At 54.2% G+C, this 27,193-nt stretch overlaps 11 protein-coding genes across 11 annotated transcripts; 6 read left to right on the forward strand and 5 right to left on the reverse strand.

Moving 5' to 3' along the window:
- Window positions 1-1,790: 1,790 nt before the first annotated feature.
- On the forward strand, window positions 1,791-4,191 carry BO82DRAFT_284739 (putative long chain fatty alcohol oxidase; the record flags this gene model as incomplete). The annotated part of the gene is made up of 3 exons (XM_025631466.1): window positions 1,791-2,164; window positions 2,228-3,372; window positions 3,437-4,191. The coding sequence occupies 3 exons, from the start codon at window positions 1,791-1,793 to the stop codon at window positions 4,189-4,191; spliced, it is 2,274 nt and encodes a 757-aa protein (XP_025491264.1).
- Window positions 4,192-4,600: 409 nt separating this feature from the next.
- BO82DRAFT_94414 (uncharacterized protein) lies at window positions 4,601-5,206 on the reverse strand. The gene has a single exon (XM_025641678.1). The coding sequence runs from the start codon at window positions 5,057-5,059 to the stop codon at window positions 4,715-4,717; it is 345 nt and encodes a 114-aa protein (XP_025491265.1). The 5' UTR covers window positions 5,060-5,206; the 3' UTR covers window positions 4,601-4,714.
- Window positions 5,207-6,624: 1,418 nt separating this feature from the next.
- BO82DRAFT_432712 (uncharacterized protein) lies at window positions 6,625-7,692 on the reverse strand (the record flags this gene model as incomplete). Its single annotated transcript, XM_025640809.1, has 6 exons — window positions 7,607-7,692; window positions 7,328-7,549; window positions 7,258-7,265; window positions 6,976-7,206; window positions 6,779-6,906; window positions 6,625-6,699 (listed from the first exon to the last, which is right to left on the reverse strand). Exons 2-6 carry the CDS (start codon window positions 7,402-7,404, stop codon window positions 6,625-6,627), a joined length of 519 nt encoding a protein of 172 aa, XP_025491266.1. The 5' UTR covers window positions 7,405-7,549; window positions 7,607-7,692.
- Window positions 7,693-8,030: 338 nt separating this feature from the next.
- On the forward strand, window positions 8,031-9,672 carry BO82DRAFT_354809 (NAD(P)-binding protein). The gene has a single exon (XM_025635289.1). The coding sequence runs from the start codon at window positions 8,266-8,268 to the stop codon at window positions 9,415-9,417; it is 1,152 nt and encodes a 383-aa protein (XP_025491267.1). The 5' UTR covers window positions 8,031-8,265; the 3' UTR covers window positions 9,418-9,672.
- A 725-nt stretch (window positions 9,673-10,397) lies between these two features.
- BO82DRAFT_284847 (uncharacterized protein) lies at window positions 10,398-12,039 on the forward strand (the record flags this gene model as incomplete). Its single annotated transcript, XM_025631474.1, has 2 exons — window positions 10,398-10,919; window positions 11,002-12,039. The coding sequence occupies 2 exons, from the start codon at window positions 10,398-10,400 to the stop codon at window positions 12,037-12,039; spliced, it is 1,560 nt and encodes a 519-aa protein (XP_025491268.1).
- Window positions 12,040-12,830: 791 nt separating this feature from the next.
- Window positions 12,831-15,280, reverse strand: BO82DRAFT_375004 (uncharacterized protein; the record flags this gene model as incomplete). The annotated part of the gene is made up of 7 exons (XM_025637453.1): window positions 12,831-13,335; window positions 13,466-14,136; window positions 14,189-14,478; window positions 14,535-14,789; window positions 14,935-15,079; window positions 15,139-15,162; window positions 15,242-15,280. The coding sequence occupies 7 exons, from the start codon at window positions 15,278-15,280 to the stop codon at window positions 12,831-12,833; spliced, it is 1,929 nt and encodes a 642-aa protein (XP_025491269.1).
- A 670-nt stretch (window positions 15,281-15,950) lies between these two features.
- Window positions 15,951-20,960, forward strand: BO82DRAFT_336555 (putative ABC multidrug transporter). The gene is made up of 6 exons (XM_025633354.1): window positions 15,951-17,024; window positions 17,084-17,173; window positions 17,225-18,763; window positions 18,824-19,768; window positions 19,839-20,072; window positions 20,129-20,960. Exons 1-6 carry the CDS (start codon window positions 16,059-16,061, stop codon window positions 20,780-20,782), a joined length of 4,428 nt encoding a protein of 1,475 aa, XP_025491270.1. The 5' UTR covers window positions 15,951-16,058; the 3' UTR covers window positions 20,783-20,960.
- Window positions 20,961-21,028: 68 nt separating this feature from the next.
- BO82DRAFT_94538 (uncharacterized protein) lies at window positions 21,029-21,499 on the forward strand. Its single transcript, XM_025641679.1, has one exon. It carries the CDS (start codon window positions 21,084-21,086, stop codon window positions 21,375-21,377), a length of 294 nt encoding a protein of 97 aa, XP_025491271.1. The 5' UTR covers window positions 21,029-21,083; the 3' UTR covers window positions 21,378-21,499.
- A 42-nt stretch (window positions 21,500-21,541) lies between these two features.
- BO82DRAFT_336558 (Zn(II)2Cys6 transcription factor) lies at window positions 21,542-23,595 on the forward strand. The gene is made up of 2 exons (XM_025633355.1): window positions 21,542-21,689; window positions 21,765-23,595. The coding sequence occupies exons 1-2, from the start codon at window positions 21,622-21,624 to the stop codon at window positions 23,341-23,343; spliced, it is 1,647 nt and encodes a 548-aa protein (XP_025491272.1). The 5' UTR covers window positions 21,542-21,621; the 3' UTR covers window positions 23,344-23,595.
- lysF (homoaconitase LysF) lies at window positions 23,386-25,937 on the reverse strand. Its single transcript, XM_025635290.1, has 2 exons — window positions 25,845-25,937; window positions 23,386-25,782 (listed from the first exon to the last, which is right to left on the reverse strand). Exons 1-2 carry the CDS (start codon window positions 25,878-25,880, stop codon window positions 23,485-23,487), a joined length of 2,334 nt encoding a protein of 777 aa, XP_025491273.1. The 5' UTR covers window positions 25,881-25,937; the 3' UTR covers window positions 23,386-23,484.
- A 276-nt stretch (window positions 25,938-26,213) lies between these two features.
- On the reverse strand, window positions 26,214-27,149 carry BO82DRAFT_94556 (uncharacterized protein). The gene has a single exon (XM_025641680.1). The coding sequence runs from the start codon at window positions 26,993-26,995 to the stop codon at window positions 26,255-26,257; it is 741 nt and encodes a 246-aa protein (XP_025491274.1). The 5' UTR covers window positions 26,996-27,149; the 3' UTR covers window positions 26,214-26,254.
- Window positions 27,150-27,193: the final 44 nt, after the last annotated feature.

Below are 27,193 nucleotides of genomic sequence, written 5' to 3' on the forward strand. Positions count from 1 at the left end.
AACCCTAATGTAAACCCTAATGTAAACCCTAATGTAAACCCTAATGTAAACCCTAATGTAAACCCTAACCCATTATTTAAATAATTAGGCTTACCAGCCCTAGTATTAGAACAAGAAGGTATAATATTAATAAGTAGAGGGAATAATAGGAATTATACAGATAAAAGAAGAACAGACCAGTAATAAAAAAATAAGAAAAAGATATATAAAAAAAAAGAAGCTAAGGAGGGGGGGGGGTAGTCTTTTTATATAATACTTTATATACTCTATACAATACTAGTAGCTAAGCCTAACCACACCCCCGGAACTGGTTGTATAAATGGTACAAAAAGATTTTATTTACTAAAAGATTACTATGTTTAATAAATAAAAGGGGAATATATAGGAAGAAGAGATTCTATTTATTAGGGGTTTACTATATTTACTGAATAAAAAGGGTTTGTATAGAAAAAAAAGCTATAATAAATAATACAGATCCTATTTATATATATACTACCTACTAACCAGCTATAATATTATCTGAAAGAGGCTGAAGCACAGAACTGTTACTTTAGATTCTAAACAGCTGTTTAAATAAATAGAAGCTGCAGACGACACTAAAAAAAAAGAAAGGGGCTTTTATTATAAAACTAAGGCCTTATTATAGAGCTTAGCTTTAAATACTAGTTAGTACCTAAGACCTTATATACTAAGTATTAAACTAGCACTAGCTTAGCGTATATATAAAAGAATTTTGTACAAACAGATAAAATAGCTCCTCAGCTATTTCTTTTTGTTTAAAGGCACATTTCGATTAGCATAATCCATCCATCCCGTAACAAAACCCGACCTGTGGCAAGGCCTATTGGGGGTAGGCCAGATCACGTGACTACACGGGACGACCAACAGCATATGAGTGTTATGTACATACTGACTAAGGTAAATAGTGAACATTATGTTGTAAACCCTGACTAAGTTACTAGGGTGGACCCCGCTGTGGCTTGGAACTATTGATTGCTAGGGCAGCCGCCATACCAACTGCGGAGGTAGTTAACTCTTTGTGTCGAATAAATACCAAAGATACCCGAACTACAAACATACCCAATAATACAGTACGTCGCGCGGAGCAATCGGTATTTGACAAGAAAAGTCTCAACCTCTGCCCACCGCAAGATCAAATCTTCTGAAGTAAACAACGACGGACCTCCTGTTGTATCGGTTGCAGGTAAGTTACATTGTTCTTGTCGGAAATTCTAGTTCATGTTCCCAAGAGCTGTGGAGGTGGTCAAGTTCTAGCCAACGGCTTCGGCCGGAAAGACAGTTAGGCACCTGCCAGCTGGCCAAGCACCGCATACTTCAACGGTTCGAATTTTCCCCGAAACGTATGTGATAAACACACGCTACTGGAACCAATCGGTTGGGCCGAGCTGAATACGGCGAGTGGATCGGTGAAGTTTACGGTGAGGAAATCAGCCAGCCACAATCGCCAGCACAGCACAACAGAGCAGTTCGTGCTGTCTGGTTTAAGGTTAGCACGACCCCACTGCTGTCAGCCATGCCTCGCTTATGCCGCCAGCGAGATCTAGACTGGGCCGTCAACTCCGATGCATTGATATCGGAGCAGCCAGCGGGCTGCCACTCGCGTGTTTTTAACTCTCACACTCCCCCCAACTTGGGTTTCTTCCTCTTGTTGTTTCTGTTTCTGTTCGTTCCCAGCTAGGATCAAGTGATTGCTATTTGCACTTCTAAACCGAGGCACATTTTCGTTCACCTAAACAACCACATCCAGTATGGAGGGGGCTCCTGCCAAGATGACCGGGTATACTCCCCTTGAGGTCGATCTTCCCCCGGTACCTACGACGCAGGTTCTTACCGATCTCCATTGGGAGACCATGCTGGCCCTCGCCGACACGGTGATCCCGTCGATCCGGGGTCGTGGCGATGATGCGGATGTCTCGTCGACGGAGTACCACGCCGTCACCGAGTCCCAGTTAGAATCGGCTACCTCCAGACTCACAGCCACGATCAGTCGAACAACCTCCCAAGCAGCCGAGCTAGCGCAGATTTATCTGCACGAGAGTCCCTCGTCTCTGCCGGCATTCCGGGAGGGCCTCCAGCGCCTGATTGCCGACTACGTCCATCAGGAAGGCCAGACCGGGCTGCGATTCATCCTCGATGTTCTGAAGTAGGTGGATGGAGAATCGATGCATGCATGCACATGGGCTAACGATCAGTCGGGGCTGGCCAGCACCCGAGCCGGATCCCTTCTTCTGACCGGGTCGACAACTCCCATCCAGCACCAACCCCTAGCAGTGCGCGAGCGGGTTTTCGCCGGATGGGCCTCGTCGCGATTAAGCCCCATCCGCCTCATCTACCGGTCGCTATCCGCCATGTTCAAGACCACCTGGATGGTGGCGAGTCCGACCCTATCTACCGCCGTGGGGTTCCCCCGAATCCCCGTACATGGAAAGTCTGCGCCGGGTTGCTGGGAGTACGAATTCGTGCAATTTCCTCCGAGCGACCATGACGAGGAGAACGAGGAGGAGCAACCGGAAGTCCTCGAGACGGACGTGGTAATTATTGGCAGTGGCTGCGGCGGTGCGGTGGCGGCGAAGAACCTGGCCGAAGCCGGGCACCGCGTGCTGGTGGTGGAGAAGTCGTATTACTACCCCTCGCAGTACTTCCCCATGGATGGTCGGACCGCCCCGGTGAGTCTGTTTGAGGGCGGGGCGTCGATTCTCACGGATGATGCCTCAGTGGCCATCTTTGCTGGATCAACCTGGGGTGGCGGGGGCACCGTCAACTGGTCGGCGGCACTGCAGACGCAGGCCTTCGTCCGCCAGGAGTGGGCCGACGACGGGGCCTTGCCCTTATTCACCTCCGCTGCCTTTCAAAATTCGCTGGATCGCGTCGCGGCTCGCATGGGCGTCAGCGCGGCGCACATTCAGCACAATCGTCAGAACCGCGATCTCCTGGAGGGGGCACGCAAACTCGGCTATGCGGCCGAGGTGGTGCCGCAGAACACTGGCGGCGAGGACCACTACTGTGGGTATTGTACCATGGGATGCTCCGCCGCAGCCAAGAAGGGTCCCACAGAGACCTGGCTGGCGGATGCGGCAAAGGCTGGGGCGGTCTTTGTCGAAGGCTTTAAGGCAGACAAAGTCACTTTCACAACGCGGGGCCGAGAGCAAATTGCCACCGGAGTGGAGGGGACCTGGACCTCCCGCGAGGCGTATCTGTCCCGGGGCCAGAAGGGGAAGGGGATCACACGAAAGGTGGTCATCAAGGCGAAGAAAGTGATCATCTCTTGCGGTACACTGAACAGCCCTCTGCTGCTTCTCCGCAGTGGGTTACAAAATTGGCATATCGGCCGGAATCTTCATATCCATCCAGGTAAGCCACTTCGTCCGTCCCGTCAGGCCACCACGACCTAACAACTCATGCTCCTGATCGGTAGTCCTCTTCGGTGCGGCCGTGTTTGACGAGGAGATCCGACCCTGGGAGGGCTCGGCCCTGACGGCAGTCGTCAAAGAGTTTGAGAATCTCGATGGCCGGGGCCACGGGGCAAAGATTGAAACCACGGTTACCATGCCGCCTCTCTTCCTGCCCATCTTCCCCTGGCGGAGTGGCCTCGAGTACAAACTCTTCTGTGCCAAGCTGAGCGCCATGACTAGCTACATTGCCGTCACTCGGGACCGTGATTCCGGCCGCGTCTATCCCGACCCCGTCGATGGACGAATCCGCGTGGCCTACACCCCCTCCGCCTTTGATCGGAAGAGTGCTGTAGAAGCAATGATTGCCAGTGCCAAGATTGCCTATGTCTCGGGCGCCAAGGAGTTCCACGTCTCGTACGCGGATATGCCTCCCTTCCGTCGATCGGAACAGGAGACGAATGAGTCCGAGGACGCGGGGATCAACAATCCGGAGCTTCAGAAATGGATCAGGCAGTTCCGCCAACAATCCCCTCTAGACATTGAGAAGGCCGGTTATGCCAGTGCTCATCAGATGGGAACCTGTCGCATGGCCAGCACGGCGAGTAAGGGAGTGGTGGGTCCAGAATGCCAGGTCTGGGGCACGCAGGGGCTTTATGTCATGGATGCATCGATCTTCCCCAGTGCGAGCGGCGTGAATCCCATGGTCACAAACATGGCTATCGCAGACTGGGCCAGTCGAAATCTGTCGGAGAAGATAAGAACAGAGGAGCAGCTGTAAGCTGCAGGCGGCGCGGACGCACTATGACCAAGTAGGCGTGGGGCCCAGCCTTGGGTTCGGTTGGTCCGAAGAGCCTGTCTCATCCACTTATGGAAGATCCCTAGATGCTCGCAACTCCCTGGCCAACATGCCCCTATAGTCGAGGTCTACTTCCGCATTCGGTCTGTTTCCGCATGCATCTCCCGCGGCTTTCTGTCACCCAAGCTTTAAAACAACTGATAATGTTTTGCAGTCTATCGACGTATTCTGACAATGCTTGAAGTTGGGTCTTCCCATATACTCGTACTGATTTCATTCTCTAAAAGAGCTTAAGGCAATCCGTATGTTCCAGCTGTGGAAAACCACCAAGGTAGGATTCAATCATATATTCTGGTTATCTGGCCTGCGGGTGAGAATTACTCCTATAACGAGAGCAATGACGCCTGGAAAACATCACGCTCACCAGATTGACCGAGTTACCGACGCGCATGCGCCCACCAAAGATATGCGTCTTGCTTGCCAGCGTATCCTGTTGCCCAAGAGCTTAATCTGACCCATTGGATGTTAATACCCGAGCAGCCGGCGGACTCGTCGCGTGTGCAATGTGTCGTTGCAGCATGAGGAGATATTGCGTATCGGACCGGGACAAATGGGTCATGTCCTGGATATACCAGAGAGGAGCGTATGGCTCTAGTCCGTACCAAAGACGGTACCGTAGATTACTGTCTGTACTGTTGATGCCTTTTAGTTTCTGGACGGAACTTGTATTGCGCGTCATGTAGGATGGAGTGACGATCCAGTACTCCGGGGACAGCTGACTGTAGTCGGGGATAGACGACCGCATCTGCATAGAAGGGCTTGCTCTGGAGCAGACAAATAGCCTCGCCATACCTTTATAGTCACGCAGGGACCCAATTAACCTGCTCCATTTGCGGTCCCGGCAGGGGTTGTCAAACAATGATTCAACGCACGCGTCCCCGTCTCCAGGAACACATGAAAATGACGTGGTTGACTATTACGCTTCATTCAAACCTGCCTTGGCATTTCCCGCAGCAGCCGACCCGGAGAGTGTGGAAGTTTAAAACCCTCAAACTGGCTGCAAAGCCAACCAAGTGCTATCCGAAACCATCGGCACAGACTTGAAGTCTAGAACAGATTGGTACGATCGCTGCCAAGAAACGATTAGGTCTCTCCCCAGAGAGCCGAAGACTTGACATCATATTGACTATAGTAGAATAGACGACACGAACGGCAATGAAGAACATGGGCAATACGTGGCGCGGTTGCGAATCTCCCGAGCCTCTTACAGAGCCAGCACAAGACCGAGGAACCCGCCCGCACCGCCAATGCCCATCGCCAAATTTCTCGTCGCAACAGCTGCACCCCCGGTGGAGATAGAAGTCTCCGATAAGTCTCCGATAGAGTGCGCCGCACGGTCGAAGTCTCGGATGAGGCCGAGGACGAGGCTAAGGTGGAGCTCGGGAACCACCCCGTGGCCATGGCGCTTTCGGAGGAAAGTAGGGAGGTGTACATCGCTTCCTCGTTGGACAGGATGGCTTTGGCGGCAGTGGGCAGGTTCGAATACCAGGCGGGCATATTCCCCGATCTCTCCGCAATGACCTCCGATCAGAAGAATGCTGGGTCGGTCTTCATTCTCTCCCACCAACTAGTTGGGACGGCAGTGTCGAGAACCGAAAGCAGTCCCGTAGGGTGGATATCGACAGTGCTCGTCTTTGGCCCAGGAGGGGGAATGCTGTATGTTTCGGCCGGAACAGTTTTCGTTTCCCCAGTGACAATGCCGGTCCCCGTTGCGACTTCGACGGCGGTCTCTGTCACAGTTACAGGGGTAGCCAGGTGAGTTGGATCGGCGAGCGCAGTCGGGACGTTGAGGGCGGCCACGAGGGGCCAGGAAGCAGACGTACATGGTTGACCTCGCAAGAAAATGAACCACAGAACGTTTATGTATGGACAGCTTTTTGTTTTGACAGATAACCTAGTGCATGGCTAAGCAACATGGGGATGGCCAAGCGAAGTGCAAAGTCTCGAAGGGAGGGGTCCGGGAGCCGGCTCGTGGCTGCACAGCCCCCGTCCAGTTGTCATCCCACCACCCTCCCGAGACCTGAGTGGTGATGCAGGTTGCTCGGACTACTATTTAAAGAAGGCTTAGCATACATAACGGAAAATCGTGCACACGGAGAGTGCTCATCTTAGCTCTATTTGATCCGCAACGAATGCATTGGCCACTGCATCCTTGATGTTTACGCGGTCTGCGACACGTACTGTAAGGTACGCTAGAAAAGAAAACTGCAAGGTATCAACGCTTGTCTTCATACCATCTATGCTAGGTCTGACTACAGGAGTGTCAATTCTAACATAATGAAGAAACTGAATATATTATCTACAATAATCCTCTCGACACCTGCCCCAGTGCCTGTGCAGACCTGACGCATAATCTTACTTCAGACTCTCGTTGGTCATCGTTTTACTCTTCAACTTGCCCAGGCGGAAAACCGGCCATGCTATAAGGTCCTGCTAGTGGTCAAATCTTCTCCCCAGCATATGGGGGCAGATCCCACCGACCAGAGTCGGGAACTATAGAGACACTTACCCAGACCGTGCGAAAGGCAAAACAATCGACAAACGTCGAAGTGTTTCCAACCCAGTACCATGCGGGTGGGCATTTTCGCAATGATTGCTGTAGCACCGACTGGGAATACACCACCCGATCCGTAGTATCTGTTAAATTGGGCACGTGGCACGTGGTCAGTATGGTAGAAAAGGCCCGGTGGAATAGATGATGTATACTCGGTACACGCTGTACGTGGGCGCGGAATTCTTTCTGGAGGGGGGTGTGGAAGGACTCTATGGATGACGAGGCCGGAGTCCCACCGACCGACCCTATGTTCACCACACATCCTTTGGCTCGAATCAGCCAGGAATGAAAGGTATGGACCATGCGATTGGGTCCAAAGACATTGACGTCGAACATCTGTTGCACCTGGCTCACATCGGTGTCGATGGCAGTCATGGTATAGCCTGCGTCCATGAGTACGGCCTCCACAAAGCGTAGATTTAAATCTCGCTCACATATCCCGCTATGTGATGTCAGAGCTCAGAGTTGAGAGATCAACCAACAACCCGGGATTATATCGCGTACGCATTGTTAACTAGAATGTCTAGTCGGTCGTCCGATCCTGGTCTCGACCGCTTTGCACAAGCCACGCACCGAGTCATCCTTGATCACGTTAACTGAAAGCACTCGATGCCAACGAAGGTAAGATGGTCGTCAGATTCTGACGGTAGAACGGTGGCAAGTACGGTGCAACCGCGGGCCTGCTAATGGAGCGCCAATGCCTCGCCAATGCCTCCCTTCCCGCAACTAGCGATGATGGAGGGTTAGCACAGGAAGAACAGAAACGAAAACAATATGATTTACCCGGTAATGAGGACGGTCGCCATAATGACTGACCGACTGCAGTGTGGCCGATGACTGATGGGGAGACGGGGTGAGGTAAAGCATCGATCTGATTGACGCCAGCGCCGATGGCTATGGCCGTGCTGAGCGTGTTAGCGCTTTGTACATCAAACGCTTGTCGGCTGCCCTGCGAGACGGCAATCCCATCCGTGTATCCATCTCACCGCCTGTCGTTCCTGCCGATTTCCCCAAATGGACCTGGGTGTTACCCCAGTCACATGACGTGACAATGCGGAGGGTGGCGTCAGAGAAAGAACTCCTTTGATGCCGAGAGATCCTTGGGATTTGGCTGGGCTTGGGATTCAGTCCATGAGTCGGATGGTCGGATAGTCAGAGACTACGTCCACTAAACTAATAAGTAGAACAGAACGGCACCTTCGGTTCCATCGGGGAACTGCTTCAAAAATTCGAGCCAGCCAATCATCGGCTGGAACGGCACCGTCGATTCTGGACTCCACCGATGCAGGAGATCTTCGGGTACGTCCACTTACTCCTGATTCATGACCCATCCATGCGCAAACAACCGCTTTGCCCACACCCTGACATGTACCCCGAGGATCCTCAACTGATGTTTGGCTTGGTTTGGAGTGGGCTGGGGTGGCCTGAGTGGCAGCTATATAATGGGTGAACAGCACACACCTGCCGGCTGCTCTTTTCGCACGGTACCATTCACATCTTGGACATCCCTACCTACTTTCCCTTCCATCCTTCGGCTGATCACAATGGTGTTCTACAATACTTATCCTGGTTTCCTGTATCGCCAGTTCCTAGTCTGCCCCGCCAAAGCTCCGTCTTCCACTTCCCTTCGCGGCAAAGCGGGCATTGTCACGGGCTCCAATACTGGACTGGGCTACCATGCTTCAGCTCAGTTGCTGGGCCTTGGGTTATCGCATCTGATCCTGGCAGTCCGCAGCAGCTCCAAGGGCGAAGCCGCCCGCAAATCCCTCCTGGCATCGCTGCCCGCCTCTGCCAAAGCCCCCGTGGTCGAGGTGTGGGAGCTGGATCTCGGCAGCTATGCCAGTGTGCTCTCCTTTGTCGAACGCCTGAAACAGTCGGGGCTGCACATCGACTTTGCCCTTTTGAATGCAGGAGTGGCCAATTTCAACTTTACGGTGAACCAGGCGACCTCACACGAGACCAGTATTCAGGTCAATTGGCTCAGTACAGCACTGTTGACCTTGCAGCTGCTCCCGATCCTCGACAACCAGGCCGCTCAGAATCTGAACCGCCCTCGCCCGGTGATCTCGATCGTGGGCAGCGAAACCGCCGCCTGGGCCAAATTCAAGGAGGCCCAGATCGCCCGGAGTCAGCGATGTTCTCTGATCCAGGTCTTGGATGACCCCAAGCACTTCAACATGGGCGATCGATACTATACTTCGAAGCTGCTCTACCAGCTGTTCTTCCTAGAGCTGTTCCAACATCGATCCACCGGCAAACGCTCCACGGGGGCCATTCTCAACTTGGTGAACCCCGGCTTCTGCTATGGCTCAGAACTGCATCGCACGGCTGAAGGCGCATTTGGCAAGATTTTGGGGGGAATGAAGAGGGTGATCGGTCGATCGGTGTCGATGGGGGCTCGAACTCTGGTTCATTCTGCGGTGTTGGCCGGGGAGCCCTCTAATGGCCGTTACCTGAGTGACAACAAGGCGGCTCCTTTTGCAGGCTACGGGGATAGTGACGCGGGGCGATTCACTCAGGACCAGGTCTGGGATGAGACGATCTTGGAGCTGAAGCAAATTGTGGACCTGAATGAGCTAGTGTCGCAGATTTGATCCTATTTGCTGTTGTTGTTGGTGGTGGTGTTGTTTTCCTCTTTCTTTCCTCTTCTCATTTCTTTGCCGGTTTATCTAGCAGTCACTCAGTGTTAGGGTTGCAGTAAATCAAGTGATGATGCACGGAGTACTCTGTAGTCAGCTAACTTACTGGGAGAACGAGTCAGGGGGCTGACTACGGCGGACGATTGCAGCCATCGGGCAAATAAGTTTTTGCTTAGTGTTTTGCCGGCAGAATTAATTCATCTTCTAAATAAACTATTTAAGTAACTATTTATATATATATAAAACTTTTTAATTTACTTAGCTTTATTTTACACCAATTAGTTTTAAGTACTATAGAAACTATAAGTCTTATCTAGGTTATTATATACAGATATTTTATACAGCTAAGATGTATAAAAAGATATTAAAAGATTGAATATACTGTAATTAATTTTAGTAATATTATTTAAAATAGTAATTACAAGCCTTAGTAATTCTTACTATGTTTAAAGGTAGTTTCTAAAGACTTTCTTACAAGGCTGTTTAAAACCTTTCTTATATGGCTGTTTAAGGCCTTTTTTAAACGGCTGTTCAAGGCCTTCCTCACGCAGCCGAGCAGTTTGCAGGGCAGTTTGCAGAGCTGTTTGCAGAGCAGTTTGCAGAGCAGTTCGCAGGGCACTTTGCAGGGCACTTTGCAGGCAGTTCAAGGCCTTCTTTGTATATATATATAAAAAGAAAAAAGCTTTGTATAGTTCTTATTTGGAAAGCGGTAAGGCCTGCGGTGAAGAGACTCAGCAGATGAAATCTATTTGCCCGATGGCCGCAATAGTCCGCCGTAGACTAACCCTCATCCCTGTCAGATTGGTTCGTTCACCTCTGCTCTCGCCTCTTTCCGATGAATCTCAATCAACTTCCTCCACCCTCCACCCTCCACCCCCATCCTTAGCTGCCATCCAACTGCGGTTCTATTCTCATCCATCCCATCCACCCCCATGATGGAGGAAGAACTCGCATCTCCGGAGGAGCTGACCACCCCTTCTCAACTATTGAGTTATTTGTCCACATACCGAGTGCTGATCTGTCTCAGATGCCGCTACGCCATTCAGCCCGGCGCAATTGCGCGTCATCTCAAAGAAATCCATTATCTCCATCGTGCAACGCGGCGGACCTTTGTCGCCTTTGCTTCGGAGTTGGAGTTAGCCCAGCCACATGATGTAGTCTTGCCAGAGGAAAGCCAGTTTCCGGTTCCCTTCCTACCCATACAAGAAGGACTTGCGTGCTGTTTTGAGCGCTGTGGCTATCTTTGCGCCACCAGCAAACGCATGAAGCAACACTGGCGATGCACCCATCAGATTACCACCTCGGATGAGAGTCCACTCTCGACTCCAGTCCCACTACAGACCTTTTTCCGAGGCAATGCCCTGCGATACTTCACCAATCCGTCCTTGCTAGGGGCGTCCCCAGCTTGCACGCCGGATAGCGCCGACAAATCCAGCAAGGTTGGTCGATCCAATACGGTCGGTTCTCAACCCTTTTACCGTTAATCTTCCCCCGGTATCCTGGTCTGCCGACGCTGACCATGACTTTCTTTGCCTGTAGCCCTGTACTACCCCAAAGACAAGTACAACATACCCGGAAAACCGGCTCCTACCGTTGGACCAGCATTCATCGTTGATCATAACTGACCAAGGTCTGCTCGACCATTATCGGGATTCAACCTACAAAACCCTCTCCGGTAACCCAGAGACCGACCAAGCATTTGGAGAGGTTGTTCTGGGACTGACCGCCCGGTTTGACTTCTTGAGGCAGGGGGTCATGGCGTGTGCGGCCTTGCACCTGGCCTCCATTCACCCGGCTAATCGCACCCATTATGTCTTTCAATCCATCCGACACCAGGACCAAGCCATTCCCGCTTTTCGTCAGGCTATCTTACACGTCGATCGCGACAACTGCGAGGCAGTCCTGGCCTTTGCGTTTTTTCTTGTCATTAGCTCCCTCAACTCCGACACCGAGGACCCGCGCCTGTTCCTGAGCGCTGACCCCGACCAACATCTGCACTGGATCAACATCCTGCGCAACGGCTGCTCCATGCTCTGCCCGTTCTGGAACGAGCTTACAGCGGGGCCCCTCGCGCCCTTGGCCGCCCTTTGGGAGGATGACCTCGGCGTCGGCGGTCCCTCCGTCGAAGCCGCCGAAGGCTCGCTGCTGGGGGCCCTGCTCGCCAGGGTGTTCGCTGAGACGCCGAACCATGGGTTTGCTGGCGAGCACGAGGCCTACCGGGCCGCCGCTGTCCAGCTTGCCGCCGCCGAGGCTTTTCTCCGCCGCCGAGGCCCCGCCGCCACCGTCTGGGATGCGCTCAACGCGTGGCCGATGCGCCTGGCTCCCGCCTACCTGGAGCTACTCAAGCAGGATCGCCCCGGCGCGCTCCTGCTTTTGGCATACTACGCGACCTTGCTGCGCCCCACTCGCGGTGAATGGTTTCTCGCGGGGCGGGTGGAGAGGCTCATCGACGAAATTGCCCGTCGCTTGGAAGACACGTACTGCTCAGCCCAATCATGGGACTTCTTTCTGGGGATCAGGGGGGAATACTTTCCGGAAGAAACGCTGGCAAACCAGCAGGATGACCTACGGCGGTGACGGCGTACCGAACTACACTGTAATATTCCACCATGCATCCCATCATGCAGAAGGTCGGGGCAGGGTTCAACGACCTCAAACACTTGAATATTTCAGCTACACCTGACGTTATGGCTAGAAAGCTGATACGCTCCTTGGGAGGACATTTGGCTTGGCCCGGTAACTTGACAGTAAGAGTAGGGGGAATAGGAGTATGACGTGGTGCACGCGGCACACGCGACACCTGCGGCATATTAATTACTGTGACTCTCTTCAGCCCTACCTTCGCCTCCCCCTCTTCCGCACATATGCAATACAGCAGCCCGATGGCTGATATTGATATACACTCAGTATCTGCTCCTTCAACCTCACGTTGTCGACGACTTTGCCCTTACAGCCCTGGAGACTTCAACGCGACCAGCGGGTTTGACGATCCTCATATTTACACCTACGTCGGCTATGCCCACAGAACAGAGGGACTGGACCTGATGTATGGATCCGAGAAGTTGTCGCGCTTGTTGGCACTGAAAAAAGAAATGGGATTCCCAGGGCTTCCTCAGCTGCAACAACGGATTGCTGCACCAAATGATTCGCACGGCCATGACCAACCTCCCACATGTGCCGATGGGATATCGTGATCAAGAATGGAGCGGAGGGATGCGAGGTGCAAAAGTCTCATTAATAGTCCTTGATCCCCTACTTTCAATCACTGCAGCTTTCGACTGTGGCCATAGCTCAATGTAATTTCTTCAAAAGTCCATTATAGCTGTAGCAAGCGGCAAACAGTAACTAGTATTACTTACCAAGCCGTGTCAGCTAGGTCCGGGTGCTTGAAAATTCCACCAGCTCTCGTGCCAGTTGCGCCAGGTCAACTCATTCTCAACCTCCCGCACGATGTCCAATGGTTGTGCCATGGGCCGTGCTATCTCCATCTCCGTGACCAGACCAGACTGCGTGCTGGGTGCAACCTGATGTTGAAGTTGAAAGGGAATCCCGAACGCATCATCCAGTGCCTCCTTTGTCTGAAGCGGCATCATGAAGGCGAGGTTCTGGAGAGCCTCGGGCGGCGGCAAGTCTGCAACAGTCGACGAACAGGCTTCTTGTTCGTTGGGCCACACAAGTAATTGATTGTCCGGTGGCCTGTCTGCGGAGTTGATGGTAAAAGCGGACTTCTTTTGTCTCGAGTGAAATGCCCGGCAGACATCGTTCAGGGCACTCACGGCGTCGGCGATTGGGGCGAAGTCGGGGCGGATGGCGGCTGCCGCGGCCATCATGTTTACCACCCTGTCGAGCGTGCGGAGGTCATTTTCGTACTCACTAGGTTAAGTGGAAGACAGGATGTGGTAATACAGGGTGAAGAAGGCCCCGAAGGGATAGAATGTCAGAAAGCTTCGTTGGGTCAGCGGTGAATGTCCAGCCAGAAGAAAGGCCAGGGATGCAAACTGACTGTGTCTGAAAGTCATCCTGTTTCCCCCAGGGCGGGATTGGAGATTCCGACTTCTCGAGGATAATGCTGATGATAAGTCTAGCGGAACGAACTGCTTGTGGATGCACAATCTGCTCCGCGCTTGACATCTTCCGCCTCACGAAGATGATGAAAAGATGCAAGGCGATGGCCGTCTCGAGAAAGAGCCAAGATTTCACCCAGCCCAGGCTGGGCGATCTGGCTAGTGATAAGAGGTCCCAGTCACTGACCAGCATTTCTAGCTCCATGCAGCATGTATCCGCCGTGCTATTGAGATGGTTACTGGCCGTACTGGACTCGAATTGATCGATGAAGTTGGCCATGATGAACAGGGTTCGAGACCAGACCAGGAACAGGATGCATTTGTGGGGCTTGGGCTGCTTGGTTTGCGGTGATATCTCCGCTGGCAGTCGGACCTGGCCGATGGGACACCCCAGAGCCGTGGGCTTGTCGTACCAGATTCTGAAGAGAAGGTCCATTTCCACCAGATACCAGTGCATTCGGAGTTTGACATCCTTTTCGATTTCGTCTTGCGCAGTGCCCGTCGGGAGTGAATCTACATCGTGGATGCCTAGTAGGTCCCCGAAGCGACAAGCCTCGTGGTGGAACTGCCATGACAAATGGTAGTCAAAGTTGTTGATTCCCATCCATGCCTGAACCACGTGTCAATTATGACTTGGGTACATTTGCACGAATTTCACTCACCGTTAGGGAAGCAGCAATAAGGTCCAGGTGCGAGCCTTGGGACGAGGCTAGCCACTTCGGAACGACTTGGAGGCATCGATAGTATGTTTTCGCTGCTGCTCTTTGTTCTGCACCTGTGCCAGCAGTTTGCCCAAAATATATCGCGTTGAAGTAGATAACCTGCATGGCTGGCTCAATCATGGCATACGGTGAACCAATAACATGGGGAATGGCTCCCAAGAATTCGGAATCCACCAGGGTTGCAAAGGAGTCGAATATGCTTAGGTTGGGAAGAATGACTTCGAGGAATACTATCGCTTTGGTCAGTCTGGGAAACGATAGGAGCCGTGTTGGAAATTAACTTCACCATCTATGAATCGCTTGATGTCGCTGACTGGCAAGCGATTTATCGGTTCATCGCGGACATTGTGATCGGGTCTAGGGCTTGGGGCAGCCAAATTGACCAGAGCTGTGTCCAGCCGGGTGATCGCATTGTCGACAGTGGACCGCGTCCAGGACGCTAAAGCGTTGCTAGTGAGGTGTTCGACGTTGTCCTTGGCTCCGCTGACCATGCGATAGATCCATGGTGCCTCCGTTAGCATGCATGTCTTAGAAGGGAAAGCTGAGTTGTTTCATACTGCTACTGCGGGTCTCGGATGATTCGGTAGGAATATCCCTCGACTCTGCTTCTGTATGCAGATTCGTCTGGGTTGAGGGAGGTGATGGTGGTGTAGTCCTTGGATGTGGTGTCTCTGTGCCTCCCATACGCTCCTCGAGTGCCTCCAGCCGATGGCCCAGGTGGTGGAGCTCGGAGCTTCGAGTAGTTCGAGGCTTTCTTGTCTGCGGATATGAGCATACAAGGCCGCTATCTAAGCACCTTTTACATTCGGGTTCTCTTCTGTCGCATCGCAGCTAGACCCCATCAGCAAGCCTTATGGAGGGTCTGCAAAGGGGAAGGAAGAAGCGCAAACCTTCCTAGTTCTGCATCTCGCGCACTACAGTATAGTACATCCAGGATATTAGCAGGTCGTTGGATTATGAATTAGGGACTCGACAAGGGGATTCGGGGCTTACCGACAGCTTCATTCGAGTTGAGGGCCTGTAGTGGTACATTCCGGGAAGACTATGAGGGCAAGTGAATGGATGCATTTCCCAGGCAAGCTCGGATACGTTCGGACATTTATAAATCCATCAGGCCGAGCCAAGCCAAGCAGGACAAAGCCCCGGCTTATCACAAGATTCCGCACCTGATGCATGAATTCATCATGAATTCATCATCCCCGAGTTCTCAGTCATGGGGAACTCGGTCAAAGACTGCCCAAAGTTGATCCCTGAACATCATCTATGCAGGCAACAGAGTGTATCCAGATGGTTTATGTGTGCCAAGGAGAAGTACATGTTAGGTTAGACCCCCCTACAAAGTATCTAGTATATAGCCTCGAATCAGAACCTCACGTGTTGTTCTGGTTAGGCATCGAAGTTGGAGGACTCATCACTGCGAAGCCAGCACATGGCCACTCCCTTGTAACACTTAATTGGCAGCTCGGTGTTTCGGATTCAGATAAGTCCCAAAGGCCGAGCGGATGAACCTTGGCTAGTGTGAGCATACTTTTTGTATATCTTGGAATCTCCACTCCGTCCCAAGATGGTCCCCGCCGGTTCCCGCGGAGTCCGAACTTGTCTGATCAGCCACCATCCTGCCCGGTGGGAACTTCTTCATTCCCTCACAACAGACTTTCACTGGGTCAAAAGTGTGTCAAAGACCGAGTCCGACCGCAGGATGCCTACCTGCTGTGACTCGTGTGGAATTATAAAACTACTTCGTGCCCCTCAGGGGCCTTAGATAGATAGATTTGGTGAGTATGCAATAGAATTCGGTTCTGCAGCAGGAATGGATTCCAAACCGGCCGATGATCGGCTCGCAGCCCTAAGCGGCATCCGCCAACCAACTCGCCCGCGTGCCAGCAGTTGCGACTCGGACTCGGACGAGAAAGCGACTCTGGCCGAAAACCAGGGAGAGGATCGTGATCTCACTCATTTGGCTCGCACATTGAGTGAGCGATCCAAGCTGTCACACCACCCACTGCCCTTTAACAGAAATGATCTCGTTCTGGATCCACACAGTCCGCGATTCAACGCCAGAGCGTGGGCGAAAGCCTTTTACGATCTTCGCTACAAGTCCGACAACAGCGCCCCGGCACGCGTGGCCGGTGTCGCCATGAAGAACCTGAACGTGGTGGGATATGGAAGTCCGGTTGACTATCAGATGAGCGTGGGGAATGCGATGCTGAAGGTGCCAACCCTCATCCGCCAATTCCTGGGTGGGAAGAAGAAGAGAATCGAGATTCTTCGTGATGTCGACGGCTTGCTTCTCCCTGGGGAACAACTCTGTGTTCTAGGGCCTCCTGGTTCCGGCTGCTCGACCTTCCTCAAAACCATTGCTCAGGAAACATATGGATTCCAGGTCGACCCGGCCTCGTACATCAACTACCAAGGGATTACCCCCAACCAGATGTCAGCCGACTTTCGCGGGGAAGCCGTCTATACAGCCGAGGTGGATGCTCACTACCCGCAACTGGTGGTTGGAGACACTCTGTACTTCGCGGCCCTCGCCCGTGTCCCTCGTCAAGTGCCTGGTGGAATGTCTCGCCAGGAGTACGCCACGCATTTGCGAGATGTGATCATGTCAATCTTTGGGATCAGCCATACGATTAACACCAAGGTGGGGAATGACTTTGTGCGTGGCGTCAGTGGCGGTGAGAGAAAGCGAGTTACCATCGCAGAGGCCGCATTGAGCTACGCTCTATTGCAGTGCTGGGATAACAGTACGCGAGGTTTGGATAGTGCCAACGCAGTGGTCGGTACACCCCAATGGCTACTCTAGGGTATAATACTGAGCAATCCTTGGTGGTATAGGAATTCTGCCGGACATTACGCACGCAGGGCGATGTTTTCGGGGTGACCTCGTGTGTTGCCATCTACCAGGCACCCCAGGCGGCCTACGACGTAAGCTAGCTGAACACTCATATGCATCAATTCTGACTAACGGGCTAATAGCTTTTCGACAAAGTCACCGTTCTGTACGAAGGACGACAGATCTACTTCGGCCCTGCCCAGGCAGCCAGGGATTATTTCATTCGCATGGGATTCATATGCCCCGAGGCACAGACAACTCCTGACTTCCTGACCTCCATGTCGAGTCCTGTTGAACGCGTCATACGTCCAGGATATGAGAACCTTGTGCCTAGAACGTCCGACGAATTCGCCAGACGATGGCATGAAAGCCCTGAGCGCCAGGCTCTTTTGCATGACATTGACCAATATGTGGACGCACACCCATTCCACGCTTCGGACCTTGATCAATTCGCATCCGCTCGACAAGCGGAGAAGTCCACGAAACAACGGCGAAAGTCTCCATACACATTGTCCTACTGGGGCCAGATTCGGATTTGCCTCTGGAGAGACTTTCAGCGACTAAAAAACGATCCGAGTGTGACTCTCGCCATGCTGATTGGTAACTTCTTTGAAGCTTTGATCATTTCCAGCGTCTTTTACAACCTTGCAAATGACACATCGTCCTTCTTCTCTCGGGGTGCCCTCCTCTTCATGCTGGTCCTCCTGAGCGCTTTTTCCAGCATGTTGGAAATCATCGTTCTGTACGAGAAGAGGACCATCGTCGAGAAACACAACCGATACGCCCTCTATCACCCAAGTGCCGAGGCCATCTCATCAATGATCATAGACATGCCTTACAAAATCGTGAACTCGTTGCTTGTCAATCTGGTGTTGTACTTCATGGGAAATCTCCGACGGACACCGGGGGCATTTTTCTTTCTGTACCTGATCGCATTCTCGATGATGATGGGCATGTCCATGTTTTTCCGGTTCTTTGCCTCCATTACGAAGTCGCTCGAACAGGCTCTCGCGCCCTCATCCATCATTCTTCTCGCCCTCGTGCTGTATACGGGATTTGCTATCCCTGTCAACTACATGCGAGGCTGGGCCTCGTGGATCCGGTGGCTGAATCCGGTCTCGTATGGCTTCGAGGCTGTGATGGTGAATGAGTTTCATGGCCGGGAGTTCCCCTGTGCCTCCTTCATTCCCTCCGGACCAGGGTACGAACATGTTTCCAGCCAAGAGCGGGTGTGTTCGACTGTGGGAGCGGTTCCGGGGTCCGAGGTCGTCCAAGGTACCGCATTCGTGCGTTCCTCGTATGGATACGAGAACAGTCACCGCTGGCGCAACTTCGGGATCATCCTTGCCCTGACCATTTTTCTGGCTGTCTGTCACCTCGTCACCTCTGAACTAGTTTCTAGTCAACGCTCTCGAGGCGAGGTGCTCGTCTTCCGGCGCAACAAAGTGCAGAAGGCTCTGTCGGTGCAGAATCAAGAGGATGAGGAGCAGGGGCCTGGTCCCGTGGTGCAAAGTGACAAAGCCCCCAGCCAGGGGTCGAGAACTATCTCTGGAGTCGAGAAGCAAGCGTCAATCTTCCACTGGGAGGACGTGACCTACGACATCAAGATCAAAGGCGAGCCACGGCGCATTTTAGATCATGTTGACGGTTGGATTCGGCCGGGTACTCTGACAGCGCTCATGGTAAGCAGTCATACCCCACCCCCCATCGTACCCTGTCGCCAAACTAACTATGTTGAACAGGGTGTCTCTGGTGCCGGGAAAACGACTTTATTGGACGTATTGGCGAGTCGCACGACGGTGGGTGTCATTGGTGGCAATATGTTGGTGGATGGTCGCGTTCGAGACGAATCCTTCCAACGTAAGACTGGCTATGTGCAGCAACAAGATCTTCACCTCCACACCTCGACGGTCCGTGAAGCCTTGGAGTTCAGCGCCCTGCTCCGACAGCCACCCCAGTACAGTCGAACTGACAAGCTCGCGTATGTTGAAACTGTCATTGACCTTTTGAACATGCGGGAGTATGCGGATGCCATCGTGGGGATACCAGGAGAGGGGCTCAACGTGGAGCAGCGCAAGCGATTGACAATTGGAGTGGAACTGGCTGCGCGGCCCAAGCTGCTGCTTTTTCTAGATGAGCCAACCTCGGGGCTGGACAGTCAGACCAGCTGGTCTATCTGCAACCTGATGGAGACCCTGACCAAGAATGGACAAGCCATTCTCTGTACAATCCACCAACCGTCTGCCATGCTGTTCCAGCGCTTCGATCGACTGCTTCTACTGGCCAAGGGGGGCAAGACGGTGTACTTTGGGGAGGTGGGAGAAGGATCGCAGGTCCTTATGGACTACTTTGTTCGCAATGGAGGATCAACCTGCCCCCCGGGGGCGAATCCAGCAGAGCACATGCTGGAGGTCATTGGGGCTGCGCCAGGAGCGCAGACGGAGATCGATTGGCCTGCGGTCTGGAGAAACAGTCCCGAATATCAAGATGTGCAGAAGGAACTGGCCAAGCTGAGGGAATTGGCCAACAAGCCTTCGCCGCTCTCCGATCCAAATAACAAGTCCAGCTACGCCGAGTTTGCGGCGCCTTTCTTCCAACAGCTAATTCAGGTCGCCCGTCGGGTCTTTCAGCAGTACTGGCGCTCGCCTTCTTACATCTACTCCAAGATGGTGTTGACTGTTGGCTGTGTAAGTCTGAACCCTTGGACAACCTTGGATGGTGGCAATTGACGACTAATCGCATCTTTGCATTGCACAGGCGCTCTTCATCGGGTTCTCCTTTTTCAAGGCAGACAACACTCGACAAGGGCTACAGAACCAGATGTTTGGCGTCTTCGTTTTTCTGTTCGTCGTTGTTCAGCTGGTGATGCAAATCATCCCATCCTTCGTCACGCAGCGCACGCTCTACGAATCGCGCGAGCGGCAGTCCAAGACCTACGCATGGCAAGCCTTCATTCTCTCCAACATCGCGGTGGAGTTCTTCTGGAATACGGTCCGTCCATTGTGTATCAGGTCCTGCCTAGTATAGTCACTAACCACCTCGTTCAGATCATGGCAATCTTATCCTTCCTGGTCTGGTACTACCCCGTCGGCCTGTACCGTAACGCGGAATATACCGGCGAGGTTCACACCCGGGGGACGTTGACTGTGCTCATCATCTGGGCCGTCTTTCTCTTCTCGAGCTCGTTCGCGCACATGTTGATCTCCGGGATGGATAGTGATCAGCTGGCATCAGCACTGTCCAACATTTTGTTCATTATGATGTATGCGTTCTGCGGCATCCTGGCGGGTCCGGATGCTCTTCCCGGCTTTTGGATCTTCATGTACCGCGTCAACCCCTTTACCTACCTCGTCTCCTCCCTGCTATCGGCAACCTTGGGCGATGCCCCCATGCATTGTGCCGATAACGAAGTCCTCTCCTTCTTCGCTCCCTCCGGAATGAGCTGTGGCGAATACATGCAAGATTATCGCTCCGCCCATGGGGGCTATCTTCTCAATCCTGACGCCCGAGGCAGTGACGAATGCAATTTTTGCAGTTTAGAGTACACCAATCAGTACCTGGCCAGCCTGAATATCAACTTCGCCAACCGGTGGCGCGATTTTGGTCTGCTGTGGGTGTATATTGTGGTCAATACCGTTGGAGCCATTGCGTTCTACTGGATCTTTCGTGTCCCTAAGGGAAAGAAGGCGGAGAAGGAATGATTTTGAGGCCCTTGTTCCACTCCATCTAGTTCATACTCTTCGCACCAGTGTCTATGGACTGATTCTTAGGACTCATTCTGCTGAATTGAGTTTTGTTCTTCTCTGCGGGTCATATCGCTAGTACACATTAACACCTTATATATCATCCAGTGCTTTGCGTGGTTTGTTATCTGGAGGGGATCAGAATAACTTAATAGCTAGACTACATCCAAGCTCCTCATAGGCTTCCACCCTATGCATATTCCTTTTCTGATAGAGCCTTACTTCACCCAAAGCTTAATCCACGAGCCTTGATACCCTGATGACGTGTCCCGCCACTTCCTTTCGGCGCCGGAGTCCAATGGGGTGGAGATACAGGGGTCATGCCCATCTGGCTCGGCCTGTGACTTCGATTTGTGCGTTCAGCCTTTCTTCTCGCCATCCTCCAGCGGTATCACAACAAACCAGGCAGATCAAAGACAATCAGCCACTTGTACCGCAGCACGACATTCATCATGGTCAAAGAGACCACTTTTATCGACACGCAAGACGGACTAAAGGATCTCGCCGACTTTATAGGACGGCACCATGGAAGCGGCTACAGGCATTACTCTGACGTTCTTGGACCGTCATTGCGTATACACTAGCAGTTGTCTTCCAATACCTCGCCCTAAAGCTCTGTGAACATGAAAAGAAACCAAACAGCCCGTGTCAGCAAGTTGCTGACTGAAAGCTGCCCCGCATTCCATGGCGTGATTTAGTGGGATTTAGCGTCTAGTAGTTTCTCATCCTTGCAAAAGACATCACATGTCATCTCCTCAGTTCTGCCGGCTTTTCTGCAGAACCAGTCAGCCACAGCCATGCAAGCAAAGTCTGGGCGTCAACGAGCGCGGACCACTCGCTCGAGAACCGGCTGTCGAACTTGTCGGTAAGTAGTTCGATCCTCTGACGCGGGCCACTGACCGCGGACCATATCGTCTTTGTTCTCAACATCACTCCTCAGAGCCCGCCGGATCAAATGCGACGAGACGCCAGGGAAATGCCAAAATTGTACGATAGCGGGCTGGCCCTGTGAGGGCTCGGATCTCAACCGCTTACCGGGCAAAGCGACGTATAGCGCCCAGGACGCGGCACTGTTGCCGTCGGTGGCGGCGCAGTTCCCTTGGACTATCACATCCGACGAGAAACGCTGCCTCTCCTTTCTCTGGCATCATCAGATCCCCGACTCGGTGGTTGTGTCGGGGGTGTCCGACCTATTCTCGCCGCAGAACCTTGTCGGCCAACTGAGCGCTGTCGAGCCGGCCGTCTACCATGCCCTTGTAGCCCTAAGTGCCATCAATCACCAGGTGCATGAAGCAGGGATTGCAATTCCCGGACAGTCGCTGCGTAGTAAATGGCATCACTTCGCCCTGGAGCAGTCGCTGCGCTCATTTTCTCTTCTGAAGCACCGGCCTGCCTCCCAAGATCCACGTCTTCGCCAAGTGATTCTGATCTGCTGCCTGCTTTTCGTGCTGACGGAGCTGGCGTCCGCCCGCTACGACGACGCCAACACGCACCTGCAAGCGGGGCTGAAGATTCTGAACGAGAGGACGCTGTCTTCTTCACCCATAGACCCAGCCCTCTCCGACGCCTTCCTCTACCTGGAATCGCACCCAGCGTTTCACGGAGTCCACCGGCCCTTCCGCGACCTGGACACCCAATTCGCCCGGCTCGAGACCTTCGAAGCCCAGCTGCAACCATTTCGGGATGTCGAGCACGCGCGTCGGGCCCTCAACCCTCTCGTGCCTACCATCTTCCGCCTCCTGGAACAGTGCTGGAGCCTGTCCGAGACCGACCTCGCACGCCAATACGGTGTCTTGCAGCCCAAACAACAGCGCCTGCTGTCCTGTCTCACCCAAGTCAGATCCTACTTCGACGACTTCCTGACAACGGATCCTTACTTCACCGACCGCGAGCGACGCTCGGCCGACGTGGTGCAACTGAGTCTGCAGACCTTCACTTTAACCCTGAAGACCTGTCTGCAGGGCCCGTGGGATCCTGCATTACACCCACTGTGCCCGGAGTTCGAGGATCTGATGACGAGGAGTGTAGCGCTGAACGTGCAAATGGGGACGCGCCCGCAGTTTACCCCGGATGGGATCCTCTGTGCTGCCCTTAGTTTCCTGGCGCTGCGATGTCCGGATTACCGCATCCGTCTGCAGGCTATCGCTGCACTCCGGGCGTCTCCCCGCGCAGAGGGGTACTATAACGGCCTAGTGGTGGCGGAATTCGCCATCAGTGGATTGAAGCTCGAGTTGACCCAATCCACGTCGGGATCGATCAAGCAAGATACCGGGCAGCAACGGCTACGGTTCGAGAAATCGCCATGTCCTCGAGGCAGAACCGTGGAGGAGCTTCTCGGTCTGCAGCAGGATGAGCACTTGCTGGGGTCAATTGCGACCCTGCGAGGCGCCTCGGATTGGCTGTCGAACCAGTCGGGCGGGCAGGTCCAGACGGAGTGCTCAGAAATCGGTGGGCATCGGGTCTGGTATCTCAACAGGTCGAAACCTGAGAGGGTGACGCGGGAAGAGGGAGCCAGATAGCGGCCGTGGATGTATAGGACTGACCACGGAACGGAGCCTCTCGTAGTGATACAGTGAATTCAGATAGCGCTAAGGATATGTACATGCTTCCAACGCAAACGTCTAATCAGTCTTTTCTTCATCGCGTCTAGATTGCTACTTTTACGCCGACTTGGCAACCTCACCCTTGACCCAGGCCTCCAGACCGCCAGCGGCGATGATCGCCTGCACGTTGGCGGGCAGCTCGCCCACCGGCTCCGTCCAGCTCTCTCCGCCCTCACCCTCCTGCACCTCGACCTGGCTGCGCTTGACGTCCCACGTCAGGGTCCAGCCAGTGCGGCGGGTGGGCTGGCGCTCAGCACCGGACGGCTGAGCGAAGGTGGCGCGGAGGCGCTCGACGAGGCGGGGCACCTCGAGACCCATCAGGGCGTTGTTGATACTGTTGCGGGAGAAGATGTTGCCGAAGCTACCAGCAACAACCAGCGGGATCTGCTTGGCCAGGATGGCGGTGGCGGCCTGCTCGCGGGAGGATCCGCAGCCGAAGTTGAAACCGGCGACGAGGATGTCGCTGGGCTTGGCGACGTCCTTGAACTCGGGGTCGTAGTTCATCATGCAGGCGCGGGCCATATCCTCCTTCGAGACGTTGTCCTGGTAGGTGAGCTTGCCGGGGTAGATACTGTCGGTATCGAGGTTGTCGGCGTCGCAGAAGACGATCTCGCCACTGATACGCTCGGGGAAGCCGGGCAGGATCTCGGTGGCGGCCTTCTCCGTCGAGCCTTGGGCGGTCTCCACCCGGTCGATGAAGGACTCCATCTGCTCCAGGAGGTTGGTGAGCTGCTGCTCGGTGGTGGGCTCCGCACCGGTGCCGAAGCCGTGGTCCACCCCCAGCCACTCCTCCGGGGGCACCTGGAAGGTGCCGGGGCCGGAGATCATGCCGCTAAGCGCACTGGCCGCGACGACCTCGGGGCTGGCCAGGTAGGCCTGCGCGTCACGCGAGCCCATGCGACCCTTGAAGTTGCGGTTACTGGCACTGATGCCCACCTCGCCGGGCTCCAGAAGACCGGTTCCGAGGCCGATGCACGGACCGCACCCGGCGGGAAGCGGCTGCGCGCCGGCATCCAGCAGGATCTGCCAGTCGCCAGTGGATTCGGCAGCCTCCTGCTCGGGAGCGGAGGCGGCCGCGATGTAGAACTTCACGCCGTCGGCGATCTTCGGGGTGACGTCGCCGTTCGCTTTGGCTGCGGTGCGGAAGACCTGCGCCGCGGCGGCAATATCTGAGGCGCGGGAGTTGGTGCAGGAGACGACGTAGGCGCGGTTGACCTTGATGTTCTTGGCGGCCAGCTCAGCCAAGGGGGTGGCAACCTTGACGGAGTTGGGGCCGGAAACATAGGGAGAGAGAGTGGAGAGGTTGAGGTACAGCTGCTTCGCATACTGGGCATCGGGGTCCGCGGTGAGGGGGTTGGCGAACAGCTCCTCGATTCTCTCGTGCGTGATGCGCTCGCGAGTGGAGCGGTCATCAGACAGGGCGGCGACGGTCGCCTTGTACCGGAGCCAGCGCTTGAGGGTGGTGTCGATGGGGAAGAGACCGGTGAGCGCTCCCCACTCGGTGGTCATGTTGGCAATCGTCAAGCGGCTGTCAACGAGCAGGCTGGCCATGGTCTCCTCGGAACCAGTGAACTCAATGGCGTGGTTCAGGACGTCGCTCTTGAAGAGACCACACAGCGCCACAATCACGTCCTTGCCGGTCACACCCACGGGGAGCGTGCCCGTGAAGGTGACCTTGGCCACGGGGGGGATCTGCCACCAGGTGCGCGAGGTCGCCCAGATACTGGCCGCGTCGGTGCGAACCACCGCGGTTCCCAAGCAACCGACACCACCGTAGTGGTTGCTGTGACTGTCGGAGGCGACGGCCATTGTGCCGGGCCACGCGTATCCTTCCTCCACCATCACTTGGTGTCCAATACCCCGTCCTGCAGGATAAAAGTCGATCCCGTGTTTGCCGGCAAACTCCTCGATTTGCTGATACTTCTTGAGATTCTGGGGGCTGGTGTTCTGAACGTCGTGGTCGAGGGTCATGACGATCTGCTTCGGGTTGTGTACCTTGGTGGCGCCCATGGACATGAACTTGAGAGCCACAGGCCACGAGTTGTCATGCGTCATGCAGTATCCGGGAGCCAGACTGATGTAGTCGCCACTGCGAACGAACTTTCCGGGGGGGAGACCGACGGCATAGCGTTGCACGATCTTCTCGGTCAGGGTCTGCGGTGTACGGGTCTCGGAGGGCGTCGTCGAGGGGGCCTGCTCTTGCTGCGAGTGGAAGCCCTCGGCTCTAAAAATGGGGGTCGTGCTCAAGGCGCGAATGGAGCGAGGGGGAAGTGAGGTGGCGACAGATCGTGGGGGGAGGGGGAGGGCGATTCTCCTGCTGGAGGCCCCGAGCGACGGAGTACACCGAAGCCGAAGCTGGAGGGAGGAGGGAGTCAGATGAGGTGAATCTGGGAGTCAAGGAAGGCTTAGCGACTCACCGGCCGACGCAGCAAATTGCAGAGCTGCCTCGCCATGTTCTGGTTCAATGTTATCGATTGAACACGGGGAAAGAGAGGATATGGAGGAGAAGAAGGAGGAAAGGAAGGATTGAGTCACTTCAAGAATTTTCCCGGTTGGCCCTGGCGCCGATCTCGCAGGGGCGGACAATGCGAGGGCGAGAAGCGCAGAGCCCCGTCACGTGGTCTGGGGTAATCCCAGCCAGTCGCGCCACGGCATTTCTAAGCACGGCTCAGTCACGTGTGGCTACGCAGTGTTGCCTGAGGCCGCTATCAGGGCGCATGACTCATTCCGATAACTAACGGGCTTATAGACTTTTATTATACAGTGTACATGAACTACGGTTACATCGAATCACTATATCAAGCATCTTCTCCATAACCCCAGGACCCTATGCAAGCGATATCGAGGAACTCGGAAATCGCTTCTGCAGTTCCTCGAAGATATCAGCCGCACTAATGGCATAGGTGGTAAAGTCCTGGTCATCTTGGGCCACGATCATGGCAAACAGGGAGCCATTGTCTCCCCCATCCACCACCCACGCTCCAACATCCTCCGCAAAGGAAACCATACTCAATTGATACGCAACGGGAGGATCTCTCGCGGCGACTGACAGACTACTCAATCTTCCAGACACGTCGGTTCGGACCGGGGGGCGAGCGCCGTGTCCCAGCAAGCACCACAGCTGGCCTCGGGGCGAGCTTCGGGTGACCTTGGATGGTGAGAGCACTTGCCATTCCCCGACCGTGACACGATTGGACTGGGGGGTTTGATCGCACAGTCGGAATAGAGCCCAATCCTGTCGAACCGACCAGAAGGCGGGGTTCAATTTCCTCGTACCTTTGTAGCGGGGCAGATAGGCCACCGCGTGCGGGCCCTCGCGGTCCAGGGCGTTGTACATCGCGCGGGACCGGAACGAGGCCCAACGCTTTTTGTGCTGGTTGGAGGAAGGTTTCAGAAATGGATGCAGAGCAGTCAGCGCATAGTACTCGCCATCAATCGTTACAGTGCCTCCAATGGTCGCTGTCTGGTCGGAACCGCGTCCAACCCTGACGCGAGTACCACACAGGCTCTCTCCCTTCCATGAGTCGACTCTGTAACCCATCTCGGAAAGTGGTGTAGTGCGTGGCATGCGCGGTATTTTGGTATCTCGGTATTCTGGTATTTTTGGTACTGTGTCATTGATTCCAAATCTAGATCGGGTCTATTTATGCATGTTCGGATCTCATTGCCCTTTGTTGCGGTCCGGTTGCGCAAGATGCGGAACCCAACAATAGCCAGCCGTCGCTTTGTCCCCGTCACCCTGGTTTCTTTATATCTACCCGGAGAA

The sequence above is a fragment of the Aspergillus uvarum genome (genome assembly GCF_003184745.1).
Source record: "Aspergillus uvarum CBS 121591 unplaced genomic scaffold BO82scaffold_31, whole genome shotgun sequence".
Taxonomy (NCBI): domain Eukaryota; kingdom Fungi; phylum Ascomycota; class Eurotiomycetes; order Eurotiales; family Aspergillaceae; genus Aspergillus; species Aspergillus uvarum.

Coding starts and splice junctions, on each gene's coding strand:
- BO82DRAFT_94414 (XM_025641678.1), bottom strand. CDS start 5,059: ATGGCGAGGCTATTTGTCTGCTCCAGAGCAAGCCCTTCTATGCAGATG.
- BO82DRAFT_354809 (XM_025635289.1), top strand. CDS start 8,266: ATGGGTGAACAGCACACACCTGCCGGCTGCTCTTTTCGCACGGTACCA.
- BO82DRAFT_336555 (XM_025633354.1), top strand. CDS start 16,059: ATGGATTCCAAACCGGCCGATGATCGGCTCGCAGCCCTAAGCGGCATC. Junction 19,769..19,838: donor TGGTGTTGACTGTTGGCTGT/GTAAGTCTGAAC, acceptor TGCATTGCACAG/GCGCTCTTCATCGGGTTCTC. Junction 20,073..20,128: donor TGGAGTTCTTCTGGAATACG/GTCCGTCCATTG, acceptor CACCTCGTTCAG/ATCATGGCAATCTTATCCTT.
- BO82DRAFT_94538 (XM_025641679.1), top strand. CDS start 21,084: ATGACGTGTCCCGCCACTTCCTTTCGGCGCCGGAGTCCAATGGGGTGG.
- BO82DRAFT_336558 (XM_025633355.1), top strand. CDS start 21,622: ATGCAAGCAAAGTCTGGGCGTCAACGAGCGCGGACCACTCGCTCGAGA. Junction 21,690..21,764: donor ACCGGCTGTCGAACTTGTCG/GTAAGTAGTTCG, acceptor ATCACTCCTCAG/AGCCCGCCGGATCAAATGCG.
- lysF (XM_025635290.1), bottom strand. CDS start 25,880: ATGGCGAGGCAGCTCTGCAATTTGCTGCGTCGGCCG. Junction 25,783..25,844: donor GCAATTTGCTGCGTCGGCCG/GTGAGTCGCTAA, acceptor TCCTCCCTCCAG/CTTCGGCTTCGGTGTACTCC.
- BO82DRAFT_94556 (XM_025641680.1), bottom strand. CDS start 26,995: ATGCCACGCACTACACCACTTTCCGAGATGGGTTACAGAGTCGACTCA.